This window comes from Hypomesus transpacificus, unplaced genomic scaffold, assembly GCF_021917145.1.
Source record: "Hypomesus transpacificus isolate Combined female unplaced genomic scaffold, fHypTra1 scaffold_27, whole genome shotgun sequence".
NCBI lineage: Eukaryota > Metazoa > Chordata > Actinopteri > Osmeriformes > Osmeridae > Hypomesus > Hypomesus transpacificus.
The window spans coordinates 1214906-1237041 of NW_025813796.1; the positions used below are offsets into that span (position 1 = coordinate 1214906).

General features: G+C 45.3%; 2 protein-coding genes across 3 annotated transcripts; both read right to left on the bottom strand.

Moving 5' to 3' along the window:
- Positions 1-1017: 1017 nt before the first annotated feature.
- LOC124463162 (MOB kinase activator 3B) lies at positions 1018-17371 on the bottom strand. The gene is made up of 5 exons (XM_047014930.1): positions 17297-17371; positions 17107-17205; positions 11063-11685; positions 3880-4082; positions 1018-2236 (listed from the first exon to the last, which is right to left on the bottom strand). The coding sequence occupies exons 3-5, from the start codon at positions 11478-11480 to the stop codon at positions 2207-2209; spliced, it is 651 nt and encodes a 216-aa protein (XP_046870886.1). The 5' UTR covers positions 11481-11685; positions 17107-17205; positions 17297-17371; the 3' UTR covers positions 1018-2206.
- Positions 17372-17536: 165 nt separating this feature from the next.
- thap1 (THAP domain containing, apoptosis associated protein 1) lies at positions 17537-21396 on the bottom strand. 2 transcript variants are annotated; one of them, XM_047014853.1, is made up of 3 exons: positions 21266-21396; positions 19450-19645; positions 17537-19353 (listed from the first exon to the last, which is right to left on the bottom strand). In XM_047014853.1, the coding sequence occupies exons 2-3, from the start codon at positions 19597-19599 to the stop codon at positions 18916-18918; spliced, it is 588 nt and encodes a 195-aa protein (XP_046870809.1). In that variant the 5' UTR covers positions 19600-19645; positions 21266-21396; the 3' UTR covers positions 17537-18915. The 2 variants fall into 2 exon arrangements, with proteins under 2 accessions (XP_046870809.1, XP_046870808.1); XM_047014852.1 differs by lacking the exon at positions 21266-21396 and adding an exon at positions 19945-20139.
- Between the last annotated feature and the right edge of the window lie 740 nt (positions 21397-22136).

Consider the following 22136-nt stretch of genomic DNA (forward strand, 5'->3'; position numbering starts at 1 on the left):
GGGCTGGACTCCTTCTCTCCCATGGTGCAGATGGAGGGGCGGATAGGGAACTCCAACTCCCAGAAGCCCCTGCGCTGGTCCTCCCTTTACCCCTTACCCAAACGATCCAGAGATTCTCCTCGACAGAGTGGTTATGTGTGCATTTGTTCAATACTCCCTTGAATGCGTTCAGCCCGGAAAAAATTATGTCCAACCTGAGGCAGCAGACAATCCACCTGAGGTTGGTCTAAGTCTGTCTGTTTATATATACTCAACTAATCTGTGATTAAACCAACTCTTTCTTCGCTCTTGTTACAGAATATTAGCTCAGAGTGTAATCTGTACAGAGTTACAGTGATGGATTAGAGCTTGAGTGGATTTCAGTGGAGAATATCTCTGGCAGAAGTGCCCAGCAGTGCTTTTGTCATCGCAACCCAATCACACAGAGTGCCTGAGCAGGCCTGAGAAGATCAGGCTAATTGAAAAGGTTTCTCCAGAGAGGACACCTCCTCATCTCTCCAGGGGCGTCATTCATAACATTTCAATTGGACGCCATCCTAAATGTGATCATAAGATCGTTCGTGAAATTGCAATGACTTTACAGAAGACCTTATGTGATATGTATAAAAAACAAGCACAGGCTGCACTTGAAAGCCGTGCTCAGCACACTTACACATGCGAATCTATCAAGTGAAAAAACGTTAGGCAAAGTCATGGTTAAAAGAGCTACGTTTACGCATTGCCTACGTTCATGGAAGCCAGCTTGTATTCCTCATGCACATTAGTCCATCATGATCTACATGGGCTACATTGTAATGGGTAAAGGCTGTCTGGAGCTCAGCACATGACCTTCTAGTAGTGGTGAGGTCACCTCACAGCTAGAAGGTCATTGGTTACTTGGGGGTCAGGTGGGTTATTCTCCAGGTTTTTCTGTGTGGAGTGTGCATACTCTTCCTGTGCTGTTATGGGTTATATCCGCAAGTAACCACACTGAATTCACTATTCGAGTAAAAATAGACATTAAATGACCCCTTAAGGTACCCAATGAGAAGACATTTTATTCAATGAATCAAAATATACTTTATTGCTGTGATGTTAACATGGAATCATGAGGTTAAATACTTTCGTTCTATCTGTCATATCATTCAACACACACAACTCATTTGTTACAGTGTTCATCTTCTGAAAGCCCCAAAATGTGTCACAAAACAGTTTGGTGCACAAGTACGGATGCACACAACCTAGGGTGTGTCTAATGTGTTGGCGGACAGTCAAATAAAGTCTGCAAAATGATTTCACAAGTAGATATAGTATATCCACCAAGGCACAATGGCCTTCCCAAAGATGTTTGAATCCAGAATATTCCACTGAAGAAGAAACAGGTCATAACAGTTGAAGTCATTTCAGAGAAAAAATGTACAAATTATTTTGTAGATTACTTCTTTGGTCACCTGACCAAGAAACAGTTTGAGATTGTTGGAGGGAATAAAACATGGGATACCTATTTACACAAACGAATCCTTTCACATACCATTTAGAACGTTTTTATATTAATTTGAAAATATGTATGCTGTTGAAACTTTTTTTTGCCAGATATCTTCCTTTAAATTGTTTATGTCTTTGTAATAAACAATGTTCACCACATTTATGGTCCAACCTGGTGGTTAATCCACTCAATGTTAATTCAAGTCTTTATCCAAAAATGTTAACTTGTTTTTATAAAACCAAACTTTTTGGCAATCTCCACATTAAAATGATAAGAAGCAAGGATACACAACATACAACAACTGGTGATTTTCACCTGGCCATTTCATTACTGCCAAACTCCGGTCCGAAACACAAAAGAGATTCAATAAAACTGTAATCGACACCAAATATACATCCCGAATCATCCTCTGTTATCAGTGTATTTATCATGAGCAGCATTTGCACAACTTACTCCAACAGTCTAAAAACACATTGCTGTTTGATCATCGTCACTGGAAACGTCTCTGCTTGCCTCGGCGCTGGAGAGACCCCTGGTGGACACATGAAGTAAACCCTGTGTTTGTATTCGCAGCAGGTCTCTGCAGTCCTCCAGTATCCAGACCCAATCTGCAGGTTGTCCACCTGGCCGTCAGGATCCCTCTGATGACAGCATCCAGTCTCCATGGTTACCAGGCGTGAACAAGGTTGATGGGGGGAGGGGGGGGGGGGGGGGGGGCGTTCCAAACTGCATTCCAGTGGCTCAATGACACATCCTCAGAGTCATCTCTTTCTGAACACAGACAGACAGACACATGTTCAGGCTGGGAGAACAAATTAATGGAAATTCCATTACATGCAAAGACAGATATCTCCACATGCAAAGTCACATAAGTGTTGCGCATAAATAAATAAACTTGCCAAGAGAACTATTTTCAAATGTTTTAGAGTCCATGTGCATATCTCTCAGTCATGTGACCAGCGACAGTGTTCTGACAGTTGTTGAGATGTAAGCAGATGTTTTGACCTCTGAGGGGACACTGCAATCCTCAATAGCTACAATGCTACAGCCTATATGGGTCAGACACTGAGTCAGGGCATTGGGGAATCTGTACAATAACAACGCGTACATGCCTACCCATTCCTCCCGTATACCCTCTTGTTCCTGCATGAGAAATGCTCCAGTGACATAACTCTTTGTTTCGATTATCCATTCACTCCCAAACATGATCCAGACCTCCTATTTATCTTAGCTTTTCTTTCTCTCTTTACTCTCTCTCTCTTTCCCTCCTCCTCCTCTCCCCCCCCCCCCCCCCCCCCCCCTCCCCAGTGAGGCCGCACTTGCAGTACGAATCTGCAGGCCACTGCAAGGCCGAGGGAGGAGTGAGATCGGCAGGAGCGGTCAGGAACCGTCTGCAGAGAAAAGTCCCAATCTGCTCATACTGGGCTACGCAGTCTGCAGTGATCCACAGAGTTCGACCTCGTGACAGTGAACTGTCCCCACAGCATGAGGAAGGCCTTGCTACTGCGGATGGGCAAGGACGCTGAAGAAAAAAGAAAAGAATCGCACCAACGCCGACACTACGCACCTTTTCCCGCCAGTCCCTCATGGGAAAATGGAACGAACCACACAGAGGGATTTTCATTGGGTCGCTCGAAGGAGGTTTCGAAAAACGCCTCATTCGGGTCCTGCCTAATGACTCCACCTGGTTTACTATCTGGGGCCGGGCAGACCTACACAGTAGGCTGCTCTCCAACAGAACACCCTCCTATCTACGTGGGTGGTGGCCTTTACCCAGGCCGATCATGGGGATCTCTTATGATAATCTAGAGAAAGGAGCCATTGTGCTGCAGCTTGTTTGCCAAGCTTGTTCTGTTCCCCCCCCGTCCCCCCGTCCCCACCCCCCTTCCCCAGTGTTGGTCGTCTACTTGCGTTCTGTTTACAGAAGCCCTTTTGTTGCACTTTTCAGCTCGGAGAGGGGCTATTTGAGGTGGTGTGCGAGTTAGGGGGAGCACTGTGGGCCCGTCTGTGGATTGAAGAACTATGGTGCTTCTATGAGGACGGCCAAGGTTTCCATTGTGAAACATGGAGAAAGGCTACTCAGTCGGAGCAAGACCATGTCATCACTGTAAGCAATATAAGGTCCTTTATGTACGTAGATGTGGGCCGAACGAGTGGGATTTGATCCAAATCGTCGGGAACGACGCGCCTGCACTCTGATCTTTTCCACTTCCCTAAAACATCATTTCTTAACCCAGACGACACTTCCTGACTGAACTATAGTACTCCAGGTGGCCTCAAATGCCAAACTCTTCAGCAGTCCTCTAACGAAACAGGTCCGGGACGATGAAAGAAAAAGACCGCCGCTTTTACCTTCTCACCATGCTACTCAATCCCCCAGAAGCCTACGCTGTGTGACACGGTCCCGTACTCACCAAAGGTTCCAGCTCCTTCCGGTCTATGAGGTTGAGCTCCGTGCCAAAGAAGTAAAAGTGCTTGTAACAGGTGTTGACATGTGCCTCTGCTCCCATGACGATGATGCGGTCAAAGTGATGGATGTAGACGTGCACGAAGACCCTGAAGAGACGACACAGGATCTTCTTACAGATCTGGATGAAGTTCTTGGGGAAGGGGATACCTGAGGGGAGAGCGAGAGGAGAGCGAGAACGAGAGCGAGAGAGAGTGAGAGAGAGAGTTAGTGCATAAGTTCTGGTGCATATATAATAAGTGCCACGGGGGCCCAAATAAAATCCTGGCCATCTGGACATACCATGGCTCAAATCCTCTTGGTATAACACACAACTATCCCATAGCCTAATGTGTTTTGACGTATGTATGTCGAACGCAGGGAAGTGACTTAGTAATGGACGACACAGGGCAACAAGCACCAGCGTTGACAGAACAGGGCTGGCACTGGCCCAGAATCTGACCACGCCATGTTGTGTGAAATCTGTGAAACAGGATGCCCTCTTTTTACCTATGCCTTTGGCACATTCCAGATGAAATGTGGCGTTCTTTCACCATCACCACTTTCATTGACCCACTCCTGCATTGGACTTTGCTGTGTTAATGTATTTGACGTGTGTGGGGTGAATTCTTTGCATAGCCTTGTCTTCGTAGTAGGCTTGTATGTGGGTTGAGTGGGTGTAATCGTTGTAAAAGATCCAGTGTCTTATAAGACAGATATACAGCACTGTTGCACCCACGCACAACATTAAATAAAGTTGCTGTCTTTTTGAATGTGACACAAACGTATGTGTGTTCTCATTCTCCCAATCACAGATACCAGCTCACCAACAAAGACAACTGCCAAACACAGTCCTGATAAACGTGAACATACCAACAAATCAACGTTGTCTTTGTGGTCTGGTGAATTATTATTTAAATCACTTTACCCCAAAGGATGCATCTTCAGATCTAATTTACTCAGATATTAAAGTAAACTCAGCGCGTCGTTTTCCCCCCCCCCCACACAGAGATTTTCTGACAGGCAGGTGGCATCAAAGAGCACAGTCGTTTTGTATGTGTGTGTTTGTGTGTGACTGACTCCCAGTCCTCATGTCGTCCACCACAGTCCTTTTCCTTTCAGCTCCCCATAAAGCCAGGAAACTGTCTGCTCTCACTCTGCCAAGTCCACTTAGCCTTCCTAAGAGAGACTGGCATTGCCCTTAACCTCATTGGCAAGGAGTTTACATAACCAACCAATTAGCAATGTCGCCTCGTCACACTTCCCTCCCAATCACGTCTCGGCGGTTAGGTTTAGGGACGTTTTAGGGACGCACTATTAAACAGGGCCTCACATAACACGTATACATCCCATACACTTGTTCCGGACATATTACGAGCTGCCCTGAAAGCCTCTCACTTGGGACAAACGGACGGACAAACAGTGACAGCAGCACACCTGGCCTCCTTCAAACCCGACATAACATCTCTTTAAGTCTTCGTGTGGTCTCCTCCACAGTAACCTCTCAAGGTTCAGTTTCCACACCGCGCCGGGTGGAAGAGAATGCCGGTTCATTCTCAGTCAATTATACAGCGAGTGTTGATAGACTAGGGGTGTTTACCGTATTATTATGGGCTGTGCTGTCGGTGGAGGGAATGAGAAAGGGGAAAAGAAGGAAGGAGGTTATGGAGAAAAGGAGAGAGTCGGCAAACAAGGAGGGGGATGGATTGAGGGATGGTGGGGGAGGAGAAAAAGGGTGGTGTCTTTTTCTTTTGGGGGGGGGGGGGGGGGGGTTGAGGGTGGAGGGCAAAGGAGAGAGGGGAGGTGAGGCTGGTATGGCTAAACAGAGAACTTTCCTTCCCACCAGGAAGCAGTGGGACAAGGAAGGGGGGTCGGAGTGCTGTGGAGAGAGGCAGGAAGAGGTCAAAGGGCGGCGCTACTATGAAGAGTCCGTCTGCACCCTGCGGCTGGCCTCGGCTCCTTCCCTCCCGCTAACTCCGTTGACTATCTTTGCAGTGCATTTCGTAGGGGATTAGTTCAGCGTTATTTGATACAAGTTTAGTGTATCAAAAGGTACCAAATGCCACACAGCAAATACTGAGCCCAAACTACTTTCCACTATAGGTCACCCTGACACTCAGTTAACCCATTTGGGACTTGACTTAGCAGACATACAGGCATCACTACTGTGACCTTGATTTCACACGAAAGACAGTCACTGACCCATACTCAGCCTATCTTTTGCATGCGCGTGTTTGTGTGTACGTGCATGTGTGTGTGTGTATGTGTGCATGTAGGCCTATGTGTGCGTAGACAAGTGTGTGTATGTGTCGTTCCAGGGTGAGATCAATTAGGAGAGAGGTCTCCAGATACCGCACAGGATATCAGACCCCTCTCATAGCCAGGGCCCGAGAGAGAGAGAGAGAGAGAGAGAGAGAGAGAGAGAGAGAGAGAGAGAGAGAGAGAGAGAGAGAGAGAGAGAGAGAGAGAGAGAGAGAGAGAGAGAGAGAGAGACAGAGAGACAGAGCGATAGAGCGACAGAGAGACAGAGAGAGACCAGGAAGTGGCGTGGTGGAGAGGAGAGACATTGTCTACAGTCGCAGACATACAATCCTGTACCACAAGGCCCCCGAGAACAGCTACACACGGAGCTCAAGGTGAGGGGAAGAAACAGCAGGAAGTTGGCACTTGTACCAAAACATAAGAGGAGGAATACAAAAAAAAAGAAATCTGAGTGGGTTCAGCAGAACATGGGTCATATTGAATGTGAATATACATACAACATACATTATGTGTGTACATTATTATATGTGGAATCACTGGCGTCTGAGCCACCTCAGAAAATGAAAATGATGTTTGTCTGTATGTTGTCTTTCAATCTATGGACCTAGTAGGTGTCCAAAATAAAGCTTATGATGATGATGATTCAACAAAGCAACAACTATTTTTTTTCTCGAAATGTAGCATTGACAGTATCAACACGGGTCCAGCCACTGGTTTCAACAACAGACACGATGAGGCAGTCGACCTTGTCGCTGTCCATGCCAACCTGTACAGTCAGGCAGTAGAAGAATCCATTTGAGCCTGGCACCAACACATCAACAGATGGTGTCTTTGTCAGGGACAGTACAGTGCACGGGGAGCCAATCACAGGAGGCGGGCCACCACAATGCCGAAACAGAGTAGCAATGGTCTGGGATTATGACCTTGTTAGTTGTACCTTGTATGGATTTATCTAAGGCCTGTTCATGGGGATCCACATTTCCAGTTCGAGAAGATTTATCCGAGCTTTTGGTTCCAAATGATCTAGGCTGATCTTTCTCAAATGCAAAAATCTATATGGTATCCTGTATAAAAGCTAGCCTGTATAAAAGCCCTTTTGTAGTATAAAATCTTTGCTAATGACATTGCCATCAAACCCCAACATATCAGCCTTTATACAAAAGTTACTGAGTTCATATTCACAAAACGTTGGAAATCCATCGTTTTATTCTCCAATCCAAAAAAGGCATTTACGAATGTCCATTCATGAGGAAGTAACTGTGTGTTTGTTATGATAGTGACTAAGCTAGGAGTGGAGCGCTGCTCTGGGCTAGGGCACTGTGGTGCTGCTGCTAGCTTGCTGCCTCACTGGGTTCACGTCCTGGCCAAATTCAGCGTGGAGGCGTACACACACACACACACACACACACGGGGTAATGCGTACCTCTGTAAATGGATAATGAGAGGACAGAGTTCTGGGTAGTCATTATTAGGAGATTACTGGGCCTGTCCAAATGGAAATAGAGAGAGCATAGCAGCCCATCTATTCAGTGTGTTTGGCTTCTGCGGGGACCAAGGAGGGCTTTTGAGAAGACATGAAAATCTCTCTCCCTCTCCCTCTCTCCCAGTTCACTGGCCAACCCCACGTTCGACAAAAAAAAAAACATTGCATACGCGGTCCTCACAAGAGATGCCAGGATACATTTACTTTTTCTCTCCAGAACAACAGGAGTAGAGAACAGAGCACGGATGGGAGCTGGCCGTTCTGCTTCACTACCTACGTTGCTTTGGGGGCTCCAGACTTCCCCGAAGCCCAGGGCAGATTACACACACATACGCGCAACAAATCGCTATGCGTCGTGCGCTCAAAACACTGAGGGGAGTTTCCGTATTCAGTTAATGAGTTTAGTTGGGGCTTATAGTATCACAGGTATACTGTTTCGTTAAGAACAACATCCTCTTAATGGTCATGAGCAGACTCCACACGTTTAGAAAAGGTTTTGAACGGGTCACAAGGGTTCTCCAGGTGGTACGACACAGGAAGTCCTATCCCATGGCAGGAAGTGATCCCGCCACAGGCCATCTGAAGCAGACAAGAGTTGTGACAAAGCTGCTCTTTCCTGCAACATGAACTTTGACCCCTGCCGCCCCGGATCGGACTGACTTTAATCCACAATGCACGTTTCAGGTCTAACAAGAACCAGGACGTTTACGATTTTGATATTCTGTTAAAGACCTAAATCATCAATGGGCCAGTCGTTATGGATCACCGATAATAGTAGGCCCCCAAAACAAGACAAGCTTTATTCAGGAACCCGAGAAGACCTTTACTATAATACAGATCCATCTTAGCTGAGGTCTGCATCCAAACCAGGCTCCAAACAGACCAGATGAGAAGAGTGCAAATTATGAACTGTGAACACACTTGTGTGTTTCACTCTAACTTCCTTACTCCTCTTCCCCAATACAAGCCCAAAGACTCCTGAATCTGGTCCTGCCTTGAGGAGATGGAAACCTGAACACACAGTTTAGCTAACAAACTTTATAATAAATAAAACACTCTCCAGCTGTTGACCGGAATCCCTAACTCCTTTTCATTTTAGCGACCTTAAATCATTCAGATTTGAGGTCAGAAAGCCATATCTCCCCAAGACGTGAATCCTTCAAGCCTCGTCAGGTTCAGGTCACCAGGGAGCTGCTGTTATCTGCATCACCCAGAGTAACTCTAAACCCCAACCTTGACACCAACACCTTCATCTTTGACCGAGACAAAGAACACAGGCCGGACACGCGTTACTGCCAGCCGAGCTAAGACCAGGGGCGTGTTGAATGTGCTGAACTGGGTGGCGCGCTGACTCTGCGTGAGTAAACATGTCCCTCGGTGGGTTTCCGGGGCCTGAGGTGAGACAGTGATATCTCATGTGTGTGTCGGTTCGATCAAGGGCAGGCGGGTTTTTGTAGTAGAAAAAGGGTAAGGAAAGATTTAGAAACAACCAAAGATCCATGAACATTCCGGCTTATGGTAATCCCTTCCTGATGACTATTCTAAGAGGTTTAACCCTCCCCTGGTGGTCCCGCCCCCCCCCCCCCCCTCCCCCCCCCCCCCCCCCCCCACACACACACACACTCTTTCTATTGACCTAGTAACCTGGACTAACAACACACACAGGCTACTTCCTGTCTGGCTTCACTGACGACATACACAGTCCATAACGAGGAAGGGGGCTTCATCACAGCCCACACCAGCTCCTTATTACGTCTCAGTACCAAGCCAGAGTGTGTGGCCAGAGTCTGTTCCTTCTCAACCAGGCACTGGAGAGGATGACGCCAATAACTTCACAATTCAACTTTTGTAACATCGAGGCTGTGCGAGGGTGTGTAGGTGGCATTCGGGCCTCTTCCTTGTTGATTTACTGGATATATTCAATAAAACATAGGCTACAAACGTCACATGTAGGAGGAGGAGGAGAAGGAATGTGACTGTATGTGGAGGGATGAATAATTCATGTGTAGCTGACAGCACACAGGGAACTTAAACAGGAGGGGGAAACAGAGACAACAAAGAGAGAAGGACAGACAGAGAGAGAGACAGAGAGAGAGAGACAGAGAGAGAGAGAGAGAGAGAGAGAGAGAGAGAGAGAGAGAGAGAGAGAGAGACAGAGACAGAGACAGAGAGAGAGAGAGAGAGACACAGAGAGAGAGAGACACAGAGACACAGAGAGAGAGAGAAAGAGAGACAGACACAGAGACAGAGAGACAGACACAGAGACAGAGACAGACACAGTGAGCTCACACTAGCTAGTGACTCAGGTGCTCCCCGTGGCTGCAGGGTGCGAGAGACTAGCCGGTCTCGGGTTTCGCCGTGGCCACTGTGACTGCTGGGAGCCATGCCGGGCCTTCAGAGATCAGGTATCCCTGCATAATTCACAGACTGGAGGGTGATACTGTTTCCAGCCAGCGATAGCCATGATCTTCTCCATCACGACTAGCAGTGACCCTGGGGCCCCAACACACCACGCATTAACCACGACATGAAGGCCTCTCACGTCATGGCACTAGTGCGATGGGGACCGAGGCTCTAATTCTCTATCTCCCTCCAGTAAGCAGAGGATCTAATCCCGCCTTTGTTTCTATGCCCATGGGACAGGCAGCAGTGGCACGCGGGTACTTCATCAACCGAGGGAAATTGTGTTTTCTTTTTATGGGAACAACAAAAACGACAGTAGAACAAGTTGATATGTGTATGTAAGCGGCTTACTCATTAATGGTACTGTAGGAGATCCCTTTCGCTCACTCGCAAGTAAACAACTTTGGATTTGGGACCTTGTGACCGACAGTAAGCCACCGTAAACACCGCTTCTCAGCCCGCTGCTTAAGAAATGGGTGTTATGGGCCGGGTCGCACCGAATGAACTGTTTAAAATACATCGTGCTGACCATCTGGGCTGATTTACGCGGGGCCACTCGAATCCAAATAGGCTGTCGCTGCTTGTCGATATTCTTTTCATTATTATCGTCATTATATTCCTAGTCCCTGTTTGACACGGACCTGTTTGATTTAACAGACAGGTCAGAGTTGTGAGAGGTTTTCTAATGAGCTTTATCTTTAGGTCTGGTCCACCTGTCTTCTGATGCTAGCAGTGAGCGTGCAGAGCCTTCCTGAGCAACCCGACTGTGTTCCTGGCTAAGCCATGGAATGCTGAAAGCCAGGGATTATGGTTCCATTTACTGGAATTGTATTTTAAATCAAGGCATTTCTAATCTGAGGGTCGCTTTGACTGCATACGCAACGACGTTATAGCCGTTTGAAAACAACAGGTGATGTCGTCACTGCGGCGTCACGGCCGGTGAACATAGTCATCATTGTCATACGTCATTGGAGCATTATTTTGGGGGAGGGTTTCAGCTCACCTATGCTGGTGGGGAAGATGTCTTCGTTATTAATCTGGACCTCGATCCAGTCCATCAGCAAGTTCATATACTTGGGCGCCGGGAGGGCCGTGGGCTTCTTGAACTTGCGGTCGTCCTGCCAGCGGTACTCGTACCTCGGGCCGCCGGACATGACGGGGCAGCTCTCCTCCGTGCAGAACTCGCACACGGTCCCGTAGATGAGGTTGATGCGGTTGAAGAAGTCCACCACGTGCACGGCCACCCAGTCGTTGAGGTCCTCGCCGTGCGGGAGCTGCACGGAGGCGCGCAGGTCCACGCCGGAGCTCAGAGACGCCTGGGCCTTCTTGTGCAGCTCGAAGCGCTGCGTGCCCGGCTCAAACTTGCGCTTGGGCCGGAAGGTCTTGTCCTTGTTGAAGACCTGCTTCAGGGCGATGGACATGTCGACAGGGAGTTGGGGCTGGGGTAAAGGGAGGAGGAGGAAGGCGGGAGGGCTGGGGAACAAGTGGGGCTTGTTGGCAGGCCGTGAGGACCCCAGGGAGGAGCGGCAGGTACCAATAGTCCCTGTGGGATGAGGACGTCACAGGGAGCAGGAGGTGAGGCCGCGGTTGTCAGTGTTGGCGTGAGGGTTGTTCTAGGACATTCTCCTATGGACAAAAACAAAAAGGACAGTTTTCAGAAAACATGTGGTTCTCTCAGGAAGTGAGGGTAAAATGTATTGCTCTAATCCACATATCTGATTCTATTGCCCGTAGGAACACAAAAAGGGGAGTTTCCACAGACTCCCCTTGCATTCAAACTGTTGTGTTTGAAAAAGTGATCAAGTTCAGACAAGATACTTTTGCGAGGTGAGTAGCTCCATTACTTTCGTGTCGAACGATTATGATTCGGATCGAATCATTTTGCCAATACAAAGTCAAAAGCTTGGCCGGAACAATCTCTTTCCATTTCCGACAGCCCACAAAACAGGCACGGTGTTACGGCCTACAAAACAGAAGTGCACTGTGTGCAAAAATGGTAAATATAGGGTTTCCCCCGGCTGATATCTATGACCAGATCCTGTTCCCACTTGTCCAAACCCGGCACAATGGATGATTCTAGTATGATGTCAGTGCGGAAAGAGAGGCCATCAGGCCTGTCAACACTGCATTCACCAGAGGCTCTGTGAGAGAAAGTGTAATTAGCGCAATACAAAACAATTGCAACTTCCTCAAGTGTGGTGTATTAGGAAGGCAAATGTAGCCCAACGCGCCACTTCAGGCCACATGCATCCCTGGGGCCCGCAGATGAGAATGCAGTCAATGGATGTTTCTACATGATGTCAGTGAAAAGGAATGCTCAAAAGACCAGAGCCTTGTTGATAGAACGTGTCATTAGTACAAAACAAAACATTTCAATTGCAACTTCCTCAAGTGTGGTGAACTATGACGGCAAATGTAGCCCAACGGGCCACATCTGTGGGGCCCGCAGATGAGAATGCTGTCTGACCAGATCTGAACCCTGTCGACAAGTCTATTTCATCTACTTCTACGATTGCTTTACCCCGGCCCGAAAATGACCCTCGTCTCTCTCTTTCCCTCCATCTGTGTGTGTGCATGTGTCAAGTCTCCCCCCCCCCCAAGGCTTGACTCTTGACAGGAAATCAACAACTGAGCTGGTCTGGGGTCTGCACAAACACCAGGAGGGACTCTTCATCCGTTTGTAGCTCGGACATTTTTTACGACATACGGGACAGAGATTTACGGCCTCCTCCTAGTTCAGGAGGTCATACGTAGACGGAAAAGGGGGCGGTGACATACATGGTCAATACATGCCGTGTTTAGATGAGTCTGGAGCCTAATTGAGACGTATTGGCGTGACAGGTCACTCTCGTTTACTCTTATGGAAACCCTGTTGACTAAGTAAAGGGTTGAAAGAGGATGCCGTCACAAATCATATAACATGCCATTCGAAAACGTTCTTGGAATTAACAGTACCCTATGGTCATTGCTTCCCAAATTAGCTTTCGGTCTTTAAACAGTAGACCACAAAACCTCTCAAGATGATCACCATTTCCCAAACTTACACAGATCCTGAATGACCTGAAATACAACATTTCCTTAACCCAGACCAGTTCCTGGTTAAACTTCGGACAGACAATGAATTCCCTTGTGCATTTTACTTATAATGCCGACTGGCTAGTTCACCGTATCTTCTGTGTTCATCACACTGTCATTCTAACAACCATGGCTAGACTCCAGCAGTGACTCACTCCACCACAAACATGGATGCCTTTCAGTGCACAAATCAAACTTCATTCACAACGTTTCCTTTCTTCAACATTGCCCCCCCCCCCCCCGTGAAATTCACATGTGACCACCAATGATACCGATGACGGATTGGACATGGATCCGTGACTGGCGAGAAAAGGAAGTCGAACGTTCATTCGAAAGGCTTGCCAAGGGAGAAGAATGTTTCGTGTGTCATAAAAAAAGGAAACATATTTGAGTTGACTACTGGGAGGGCCTTCTGTAGAGGAGTCCTATAAATCTTTGATTCCTCCACTGGGACTGGGGAGTGATGCTCTTATGGGTTTAAAGAGGCCTCTTCCGACCCCCTCCTTCTCCCATCCCTTAAAAAACTGATATCCCCACACACAAATCTCCCTTGTACAGTTTCGTCTCTTTAAATAGACGGAACACAGGATCATCAAACATTTACTGGGTTAAAAATTCCAAATGCGAGCCTGCAATACGTTAGACGTAACAATGAGGACGGAATGAAAGTCGTGATTTGGTTGAAACGGATCTGGTGTGGTTGTTTACCCAAGTCCTTCCAGCCTTCATCTAACCCTAGATGTCGGCCTTTCCTTGTCTTGGTAAAGACCTGATAAAGTAGGCTACATTGTACAGTATACATGCAATCCATGCCAACGTCATCAGGAGAATTCGAAACCACTTGCACTTACAATTGGAATCATAGCTTGTAAACTTGGCAGTGATGTTTATTCATTAAATAATAATAAATAAATAAAAAGAGCAGACAGTTTGAAACCCTACCATAGACAGAGATGAAAAGATGGCTCCCGATAAGAGGTCGATACGTGTTCACAGTGAGTCAATGTGAGTCTTTACTGGGCCAAGGAGGAAGCAGGTAGATTAGCCAACTCCTAGTCTCTTCTCTCTCTCTGTCTGGCAGGATAGGATCGGTTGGTGCGCCGTCTCAATCAGCCATTGATTCTGGATATTTCCCAACGTGCTAAACAACCAACTATAGCCTTCCACGAAGAACCGATGAGCCTTGACTGTCCTCACACACACCAGAACGCTTAACCCTTTCAACCTCTGCCTAGTCATGTCTTCAAAAGGACCACTGGCAGCCATCTCGGTGGTTGTAAAGAAAAGTCGTAAACATTCCGGGAAGGGCACAGCCCTGGGGAGGGGGGCGGGGGGGAAGCTGTAAGGGTTGGACGGTGGTCGTGACAACCCTGGTTCTGTATACATTTACATTGAGTCATTTAGCAGACACTCTTATCCAGAGCGACTTACAGTAAGTACAGTGACATTCCCCCGAGGCAAGTAGAGTGAAGTGCCTTGCCCAAGGAAATTGCCCGGGAATCGAACTGGCAACCTTCTGATTACTAGCCCGATCCCCCAACCGCTCAGCCACCTGACTCCCCTGTATGAGCCACGTTTGTTCCAAGTTGCTTGGGATCACACAGGAGAGGTCCTCTTCCACATGGTGTGGACTGTCCTACTGAGTCACCCCCACCCTCCTCACGGCACCGCTTAGACACGGGCCCCAATCTTCATCAACACGGAGCATCAACCCCCTTCTAGCTAGGACACCTCGCCCTTCTCCGACCCCAGGTTGGGCGGCGGGGTACCTGGGGAGACCGTTAACGGCACGGTGCCACCACTACTCCACAGAGCTGGGTCGGGAAGGTTCCCCCTATGCACGGGGGAACCCATGTGAGGAGGGTCACCCCCCCCCCCCCTGCTGTGCCAGATTACACTGCTCCATTAGAGGGTCAACAGCTGGCTTGGAGTGACATCTGGACGCAAAGATAAAAGCCGTCTCCGGTTAATGCCGCCTTAAACCTGCAATTGTTTTTACCACTCATTCCTATAGGAAAGGAAGAAGACCAAAGCTTTGAGTAGAACTCAGACAGAATGAGCCGCCATATGCCTCTTAAAAACAGCCATGTATCCCACATCAGGGCCCTGAGGATTAGCGTGAATGCATACTACTGGAGAGAGACCCAGAGTGCATGATGCTTGGTTTGAGTCCGTCTTAGGCTTTTGTTGTCTGTGACGCTAATTGCGCCGGGTTAGGATTAGGGTTAGCCCTAACCCTAACTAACCCTAACCCTAACCCAACACAAGAGCAATGGTTCAGCTTTAGTTGCAGCAGGACATTTCCATTCTTGCATTCAAAACAAGGGCATGGAAACAGAAGGTGCAATGGGGACGGAGGAAAATGACGGTTACTTTGAAGTTATCAACAAACATTGATTTTTCATGTCGCTTCATAAAGCACTGAACAGCGTACAGTATTGATGTACACAATATTGATAAAACAACCTTGTATTTCTACAGTTGTATGAGATTGGTGTCAATTTAAGGGTGACTTGAAATGCCATTGATATACTACAAAATAACCCTCCACCTGTCTATCAGAGGTAACAGAATGCCCTACATACAGTACAAGCTTTCATGAACTGTTTCACACTGAGCCCACAGTCAGACTAGTCAATGTTTAACTTGGTAATCTGTGATTTGCAAGCGGCATAGTTCAGGAGTACAGACACAAATCCATTTTCATTCCGAGAGCTCGAAAAAGCTGGTTTCTTGAACAATTAACTTCCATTGGGATATTAAATTGAAGAAGGGAGACGACTGCAGGTTCAAGTAGCCTAATCTATAAAATATTCTTAGGACACGCCATTAATCTTTCAACATTGTGTTCTAAATCGAAACCTTGCGTTTCTGAAGGTTTCACTTGCCTTGTGAGGGTCTGGGTGAAGCTGGGTGCTTTCCATGTGTCTAAAGGTGCTTTCTCTTCTGTTTCACCTTCCCTAGGTGAGTTCACTGCCAGGTTCCAGCTTTGCTGAAGGTGTGGCCAAGTTCTTAAACTTAAGGAAGCTTTACTTCCATCACTGACTGTGAATAATGAATGGAATGCATGTTGACGTAGCCTACTTGGCCTACTTGACGTAGCCTACTATACACTATATGGCATCTATATGTGCATCTAATGTGGGTGCATTGAATTCTTGTGCATCGCGATGATGCGAGGCAAGATTGCGATAGGCCCCATCTACATGTGTAAACTTAAGATAGGCCTACTCAAAACAGTATGAGGTGTTAAGGCAGAAACAGTCTGGATGAAATAGCACGAGGAAGCATGTAAAAGAAACCGCGAAAGCCCCCTGACCTCATTACGTTTGCTAGGACTAGATGAGGAGTTCAAGTCACCCCTGTCCCAGCAAAGTCATGACATGTTGAGAGGGAAATACATCAATTTCCCTCAACATCCAGGGCTGGTCTAGTGTCCACGGCAAGTACCTATACACAGTCAATATGGATTTCCAAAATCCCGAAGAGATAAAACAACAGCACACAGAGACAACCCCAAGTTTTTCAGAAAACATTGTGACAGACGACGGGCAAAGAGTATCCTACAAAACGTTTAAATGGTCCGAGTGAAATCTGGTTCCCTACGAAAGCTTTTTTGCTACTCTCTTTCACCCTATTCAAATCAACAATCTCAAAATAGCCTACTCATTTAAAATTTTTAAATCTATTTTTCTGTATTAAACTAGACCGGACAGATATCACCACCCTGTCAATTCTGTCCAGCAACACCTTCTACTACTACTACTACAAAAAAAAGTATACTATCTACCCTTCCGACACCTTCCGAACATGTGCGCTATAAATCCTGAAAAGAATGAAAGACAATGATTGCAAAAATGATCAAGGACTGAAACTTTGGCTCAATAGCCATATGAACGCATGTGCTGGACAGTCAACATTTACAACTGAAAAACTTCCCTTTCACACTGTAGGATAGGCTATCTCACTTACCTCGATAATCCGTGAGTTTCTCTACATTCATCAATGTGCCCGCTCCCAGGTTTTGAACTAGGTTTCAAAATTCCCGAAATCCGCTGATCTAGGGTAGATCTACAATGCAAGCCAAAACCAGATGTCATGAACCAACAGAAGAGACTTCGTCTTATTTAGTAGTTATCCTAGATTTGTAGTAGCAGTTTACCGTTGTACAAGAAAGCAGATCCTCTTTCGTCTCTAGACATGCAACAGGGACTGAACATTTTTTATTATGGATCTATTCACTATGGTAAAACCCTTAGGGCCACGAAGTGGTCTAGTCTATACACAACAACGCCATCTAGTTGAAAAACTTGTCAACGGCATGATTCAAAGCCTTTGAGGACACTGGAAACTGAGTGACAATTGTATATCGTTCAAATTAGCATACATTTTGCAGACGTTCTACAGATGTATACCTTTATTGGAGAATATTGATACATCATGTACGTTGAGGGCAGCGTGAGCAAGATAAACATAATTGCAAATCAACTGTTGCAGATGATGGTGTTGAAAACATGAAGTTGCACTTAGGTGAAGCCTTGAACTTGGTCAGGATACTAGGTAGCATTCATTCATCTTACTTTCAAACCAATCCAATTTTTATTTTATAGGCAATAAAGGATTGCATCATGGGAACATAAGGCAACTATGTTTGAAAAAAAAAAACAATTAGTTCCAGGTCCATTTCCCTTTTTGAATATGGCTTTGAAATATATCCTAATCCAACAGCCCTTTGAAATTTTCTTCAAAAGGTATCCACGCTCTACGACCCACCTTTAAACTGGACTGCAACAAAGTGACTTAACTGACATACCATCAGTTCAATTATTTCCAAATGTGTTGATCTGGAGGAGAAGTCCATAAACATAACTCAGGCCTCTGCAACATAATTCAGTTAAAGCCCCCAAACTTGCTCTGATTTCAAACACATAAAACTAGTGCACTGTGTTCAACTGGGATCAAATCCCTTATTTTATGCCAATAGCCTTCTCAAGATTAAATATTCAGATTCAGAGTTCAATTAGTGCTAGGTTTGTAAATCCTTTACATGTAGACAAAATAATGGGGAAACCGTATATACTCCCAGTGATTTGCTACAATTCCAGTACTATATTTGTCATTATAAGGAGTGTACCAGCTACCAAGAACAGCAGCAGAGCTAAATACATTTTCCACAAATTTGGTGTCTGAGACATCCAGCTTTGTAAGAGGAGTTTGACTGTAGTGTTGGTGAACTCATAGAAAGTGCGAGCCAATTGCAAACCTGATAACTTTGTCAAGTATATAAGTACTATACAGTTGCATACAGTATATCGCTACTATACAGTACTATGCAGTTGCATACCGTTTTCCCCAAATGCTGAGCTATAGAACACATCCCTTCTGACTGTGCAACATTGTAAAAAGAGAAAACCTATGAACTCACTGGGGTGTAATAATGCAATGAGTCACAAGGCAACAAGTCACTCGTCAATGAGGCATAAATCAGATTGAGGATGTGCAGTTATTTTAAGTGGAAATGTACAAAGGCAAAAGTTTCTTTTTGTTTGCTTGCATCTGTTGCATCATATGGTACTGTATCAAATTGGACTGTATTGCAATCAATTGGAGGGGAAGCCAAAAGGCTATCGTGAACCCATGCCTTGTGTATAAATACAGTAGTGGGTTCTCACCTGAGGTTTACACCCATAAAAAAACAAACAAAAACAAGAAAACAAAAACACAAATTGCATTCTACACGACAAACATCTCTGTTTAGAGGGTAGATTGGAGCTCTTCCAATCACAGGCCATCAATAGAGTCAATTCCTTTTAAAACGTCATACAGCTGCTTGGGTAAGATCACATAGCCCTCTCCCAGTGTCAAGTCCCTCTTGGCTCTCTGGAACTCTCCCACAGCTTTGAGTCTCTTCAACTGACGCTCCTGACGACGGCACTTCTGCTGGGAAGTTTTGAGCTTCTTCCTCAATTTGTCCAGCTGTTCCTCCAGCTGCTCGATGCGTTTCTTCTGCTGGACAGAGTCCTCCACTGTGTAATTGTGGTCACAGGTGACCGACATGCTGTGAGGCAGATCAGGGTTCTTCAACTGGGGCACAGCAGCGTCGGTCTCCTCTAGTTGCAGCCCCTGAGGCTCCAGAACCTGGGTCTCTTCCGAGTCTGAGAGAGGAAGGGTCAGATGGAAGTCCATCTCAGGTGTAAATGAGTCCTCCAGGGATTCTGACTATGAGAGAATACATGGAGGGACATGGGTCAAGTTAATATTTTCTGTCAAATCTGTCAAAACTCTCCTCCCCCTCAGCTTAGCTATGTCAATTACCTTGATTTGTAATTTACTTAAACAAAAGAGTGAAGGCACTGCATTTTCTTTTAAAACTCTGTTGTTGCACTCTCGTTTGAAGCACTCTTTGGTGAAGTGCTGAGAACAGATATTGCTGTATTTTGTCGGTTTGAAGTTGTTTCGTCTCATTGCTGCAATCCATTTTCCACAGACGTCTGGTCGAGCTAGAGGAAACCTTCAATAAATAAAACGAAAGCGTCTAAGACAAACTCCACACTCTTTATAATAAATTATGTAAAATCTAAGATACAACTCATTAACAGAAAACAGTGAGGTAGGAAACTGTTGTATTATAGTCAACCTTCACTGTAATTTCTAGGCAATTTAAGTCTTATGTCAACGAGCTGTGTTACCATTAGCTGGCTGGCTAGAGCTAGCTATACATCACAAGCCAAAGCAAGTAGCATTTGTACGCATGCAAAAGCCAGCTGACTTTTCCCTTATAGCTTGTCGGAAACTAGCAAATTAACTTACTTGTGAAATGAAATGTTTTTATCTTTGTGATATCTATTTTTACACCCATATGCAGAGCAGGATTGGACCATTGCTACAATCGCGAGTCGCTGACAAAATTGACAACTTTAGTGGCGTGTCCCTTCTTGTTTTCACGCTCTCAGTATAGCTAGCTAGCTAGCTAACTAATTGTCCTTCTTGGTGAGGTCCCTTCCTTCCAAATTCTGCTATGGCTGCAGTTGGGAAGAAGCCGGTTGGTTCAGAGTTATTCACATGATCAGATTTACGAAATCTGATTTGCTGAGATCCTTTCCATTTGGTCAATCAGAAATCAGAATAATGGGAACGTTATCAGGTGTAATGCTGGATTCGTTTTACTCAAGTAGGCCTATAATTCGTGTAATCAGAGATTTAACACATCGTCAGGTACAGCTATAACAATAAGACGTACCATAATGGAATATATATGACAGAATATAAGACAGTATATCCGTTTAAATGGGCAAAATTAAACAACATTTCAACACAGCAAAAGTGTTATAGTGTGTTGATGAATCTACACAATGTACTGGTTATGGATATCACGTTAAGAATATAGGTTCTGTTATTGGAATAACATTTTAGTTTTGTAGGAAACGAAAAACAGTGTTATTTAGTCTTAACAACATTCTGTATTATTTGTCCACTGGGCGGTGATATAACACCATGCTTCAAACTCCAGAAGGATCTCTGATAAATATTGTATGGAGGATTACAGTAAATCTGAATCCTGCATCATATTCATTAAGATCGTACAGGCTTAGTCCGTTCTCTCAGGTTGTCATTTTTAAATCACCATCGAACACATTTAATGTATTGCCTGAAACCAAATGGCTATATTTCACTATTGAAATGATGATCAAGCTTCATTGGCCCATATGAGAAGGTCTGCAAACATAACCACGGATAGAATTTCTCAATAAGTAAATGGTTTCGTAACTATCTAAACAGAAAATCTGACTGCTTTTCCGAGGGAACATTTTAATCTGAACTATAAATACTTAAGGCCCAAATCCATGTTATTTCAAATTACCTAGAGGAACAGAGAAGCTTAACTCCAAGGCTATTTATGTTGGGTTTTTTGCGCATTAATTTGCATGTCTCTATTGACATGTAATTACTGTAATACCCACCTACATCAGGAATTAGTTGAGATAAAACCCTCAAACAGCACCTATGCTGGCAGAGACCAGACTCACAAGCACTTGTGCCTTGCAGTCACATAACAACTTCTAGAGAAGCCCTCTGAACACAATAAGCCACTTTATCAAGGTAAAATCTCCCAGGTCCGTTCTTGTTATACCTCAGGATTCTTGTTGGGGCTCTTTATCAAGGTAAAATCTCCCAGGTCCGTTCTTGTTATACCTCAGGATTCTTGTTGGGGCTCAAACGTCATTCTGATCACTTGAAACAACGCCACTCAGCATTTATTGAACTGACCCTGAAGGCAAGTTGCTGCCTTGCAGACTGAAATAACCGCAATTGTGTAGCATTTCACCCCACCCAAGGTGTGAGCAGTTGGACAAAGAAATGGTTTGCACAAATATTTCAGGAATAGAATGGCCTGTGGCAGCCTCCTCAGTTGTTGCAAGACTTATCTAAGGGCGTGTATGAAAGAACACACACTCCCATAACCGTATTCCTCGGGCGTGAGGTCTAACAGAGGAATTGACGCATATGTGGGGCATTTCTCAACTGAAATTGATAAAATCCTGGTTGCATAATGTACATGTTTTGTATTGAAAGAAATAGTGTTTGTTTTTGTATAAAGGTAAGTCAACATAGAAGGGAAAAATACTTTTTTTTAAATTCATTTTAAGCATTTTGGCTGGATCTACACAATCAACCGAATAAGCATTTGACATCAAACAACACCACATCTACTGGTGGCAGCAAGACTAAAATTGAGTTTCAAAAAGGTAGAAATGCATAATTAGCATTTCTCTCGCATTGAGGCTTATTATGTGCATTTGTGTTCTTTTGAGTGGATTTAAACTGGCAATGCTTTTACTGTAAAAACTCTTTAATTTGATTATTTACCAACACTCAAGACCCCCCTAGGCAAACACTTCAAGATGTAAATAAAGAAAAATCTTATTCCAGAGATTTCTCCTCCTACAGTTCAACTGCGTGTGATATTCATCTTTATTTCTGTCTACACGCTCTCGTTTTTT

What these genes read in the sequence shown, in the direction of transcription:
- LOC124463162 (XM_047014930.1), bottom strand. Translation starts at nt 11,480, where the DNA reads ATGTCCATCGCCCTGAAGCAGGTCTTCAACAAGGACAAGACCTTCCGG. An exon ending in CATCTTCCCCACCAGCATAG is followed by an intron (nt 4,083 to 11,062) that starts GTGAGCTGAAAC and finishes CTCTCCCCTCAG; the next exon opens with GTATCCCCTTCCCCAAGAAC. An exon ending in GGAAGGAGCTGGAACCTTTG is followed by an intron (nt 2,237 to 3,879) that starts GTGAGTACGGGA and finishes GTCTGTGTTCAG; the next exon opens with AAAGAGATGACTCTGAGGAT.
- thap1 (XM_047014852.1), bottom strand. Translation starts at nt 20,015, where the DNA reads ATGGTCCAATCCTGCTCTGCATATGGGTGTAAAAATAGATATCACAAA. An exon ending in AAAAACATTTCATTTCACAA is followed by an intron (nt 19,646 to 19,944) that starts GTAAGTTAATTT and finishes TATTTATTGAAG; the next exon opens with GTTTCCTCTAGCTCGACCAG. An exon ending in TAAGTAAATTACAAATCAAG is followed by an intron (nt 19,354 to 19,449) that starts GTAATTGACATA and finishes ATTCTCTCATAG; the next exon opens with TCAGAATCCCTGGAGGACTC.